This window comes from Neltuma alba, unplaced genomic scaffold, assembly GCF_004799145.2.
Source record: "Neltuma alba isolate B1F8T4 unplaced genomic scaffold, ASM479914v2 tig00006530_pilon, whole genome shotgun sequence".
Taxonomy (NCBI): Eukaryota; Viridiplantae; Streptophyta; class Magnoliopsida; order Fabales; family Fabaceae; genus Neltuma; species Neltuma alba.
The window spans coordinates 71,829-74,986 of record NW_021634490.1 but is presented as its reverse complement, the minus strand read 5'-3'; the positions used below and the strand labels follow the sequence as shown (position 1 = coordinate 74,986).

General features: G+C 31.9%; 1 protein-coding gene across 1 annotated transcript; it reads left to right on the top strand.

Moving 5' to 3' along the window:
• Positions 1-1,722: 1,722 nt before the first annotated feature.
• Positions 1,723-3,158, top strand: LOC114750566 (P34 probable thiol protease-like). The gene is made up of 3 exons (XM_028939161.1): positions 1,723-1,726; positions 2,425-2,657; positions 2,937-3,158. Exons 1-3 carry the CDS (start codon positions 1,723-1,725, stop codon positions 3,156-3,158), a joined length of 459 nt encoding a protein of 152 aa, XP_028794994.1.

Genomic DNA, 3,158 nt, shown 5'->3' with positions numbered 1-3,158 from the left:
ATTTTAGGACACTGGGCATACCTGAGAAAATAGTTCAGGGTGTTAAACGCATCTTAACCCTTAATTTTAACCAACTTTGGAATTTAGATAATTAAGTTTTTTTGGCCAAATTCAGTTATTTATTTCTTACAAAAAAAAACCAGGGAGAACTAGTCATAATATGCGTATAAACATTTTTTTTTAAAAGAGCCACTGTGAAAAGAAGTCACGCTTTAGACTGGCTTTAAATGATTATTTTCTTTCATAAGTAGAATAATATGCCCTTGTTTGGATTGATTTCATGAAAAAGGATTACATGTAATACTAATTTAAAAAACTGATTGAAATGTTTAGTTAGACTTTTATAAGGGAAAGGAGGCTACATTTTGTGACGCTGCTTCACTGCCTTAAATAGCTGCATTAGAATTACATTGTTGAGAGTCAAGACATAAATATACAGACGTCAATCAAATGCAAAACACGCTTCTGCTTATTTAATATAATACAAATAAATATAAAATTTTAATTCATCATGTATTTGTATAGACAGGATAATTTTATCTTTTAATTTATTATTTCTATTTATTCACACGTTCTTTGTAATCTAATCCATTTTGTCTTCTAAATTTATAATGCATTCTGTAAAGCATCCTTATTGATTACATGTATTAAAGAGTTTCCATCTAAGAATAGTAATGATCAATTAAAAGGATATTTTTAAAAAATCGACTTATATTTGCTACAAATAATTAACTTAACTAATAATTTTAAATCAATCTAAATTAGTTAAGTAGCCCTCATATTAGGCACTTGAGGTAGTATTCTCTTCCATTTTTTTAGCCTGTGAATTTCATTCCCTTTATTTTAGGGTTAATATAATTTTTGGTCCTTCATATTTGTTCTCATTTTGGTTTTAGTCCCTTAAACTTCAAACTATGTGTTTTAGTCCTTCTAGGAACAAAATGGTCCATATTTTTGTTGAATTATAGTGACCAATGTTTTAAATGAAAATAAATTTGAGGTACCACAACCTATTATTTGAAATTTAAGGGATCAAAATCAAAATGAAGGCAAAGTTGGGGATAAAAAGTTATATTAACCCTTTATTTTCAATAAAAAAATTCGCTAAACATGCTCTAACTGATAAAGAGAAGTCAGTTTCTTGTTTTTTTTTTTTTTAAAAAAGACGATAGGCTCTTGACTCTCTAGTCAATATATATTGAATAAATATCAATCGACTCACTAGTCAATAGTCAATATGTTGAATAAACATTAGGTACGCATTGAATTGATTTTCCACACATGTTTGGACTTCGACTATACAAATGTTAACGTTCTTTGGCGGTCGATCTGTGACCAATTATATTGTAGTGTTCATTCACATATTCTACTACCCCTGTCCTAAATATAAAAAACAAGAGCAAGATTTTATTTAAGGGGTGTTTGGTTCAATCTAAAAGCATTTTTAAAGAGTGCTTTTACACAAATTGAGACAAAATTCATTTCACATACTTTGTATATCATAAAATTATTTTTAAAATCATTGTTTGGTTTTCACCTAAATATTCTCTTAATTCTAAATATAAGACCACAGTCTATTTTTCTGATCAAGCACAGTAGGTATTCAGTCGGTATAAGAGTCCAAAATAATCTTTAAAAGAAGAGTTGTTTAACTACTTTGGGGAAATAAGGGGAAATAACTCAATTTTTAACTTAGGCTCTAATGCTTAAGATGGCTAAACTATGGGTAATGAATTGCATCGAGTTAAAATTCAGGGATCAATAATTTCAACATGAAAACCGTAGATGTTGACTTACATTAGGTTAAAAGTCCAGGAATTGAGTTTTTTTTTTTTTTTGACCGGAGTCCAGGAATTGAGTTACAACTTAGAAAAAATTATAGGGACCAAATGATTAATGTTTCCTTGTTTCAGGTTGATCCAACCAAAATGAATTCTATAATAACGAACTTTCTCACCAAACGTTGAACGAAGAAACAATCTCATACGAGCATGAATCACACCAATGAGATCAATGAACCAGCTCGAAATTGTGAAGCACGATACAAGTCAAATAGAAATTGACATACAACATTTAATGTCCCCCCCCCCCCAATAATCGGTATCAAGAATTGCACTATATATAAGCTTATGAGCTTATTTCAAGTTTGGGGAAAAAAATGATAAATAGGTAAGGCAAAGTGAATTGATGTCTTATATTTTGAATTGAAAATCCAGCATCCCAACTAGCTCTTATATTAGGAACTGGCAATATTATTATCTATGACCATAGACTTGACACACAAATATATATAGTACACATGCCCACATGATTAAGTGATGTCATTCATATCCCAAACAAACGGGACATGTAGAATCATTTTTAATTGGTTCTTCCCTTGATCCTCAATGGACTCATAGATTTATGTTTAACGATGATTCGCAGGTAGTTGCTGGGCATTTGCGGCTGCTGCAGCCATTGAATCAGCACATGCAATAGCCACAAGGGAACTAATTACCCTTTCTGAACAACAACTCATAGATTGTGATTCAAAGAGCCAAGGTTGCTCAGGAGGATGGCCCTCTAATGCGTTTGATTGGGTTACAAAAAATGGTGGGATTAGAAGAGAAGATGATTATCCTTATTCCGCTCAACAGGGTTATTGCAGAGCCAACATGGTATCTGTGTGTGCGTGTGCGTGTGTGTGTTTCTCTACGTATATTTATATGTTTCTCTTTGTCTAACTTGTTTCTTTATATATGCTTCTTAATCAGAATGGGAATAGTGCCATCAAAATTAGTAACTATCAACGTGTAACACCATCAGATGATGCTCTCTTGTGTAACGCCATCAGATGATGCCCTCGTGTAACACCATCAGATGATAAATTCTGAGGAGTAAGTATCAACATTATTTCATTTTTAAGTTTGATCTGATTACTTTTTTATTATTTGTAGGGAATTTATGAAGTTGAGGATTGCCCCAGGGAATCAAACAATTTGACTCATGCTGTTTTGATTGTTAGATATGATTCAAATGATGGAAAAGATTATCGGATTGCGAAAAACTCATGGGGAGAAGATTGGGGAATGAATGGATACATCTTGCTCCGAAGAAATATGGGTTTACCAAATGGAGTTTGCTCTATCAATACTGCAGCTTTCTACTCAACCATATAA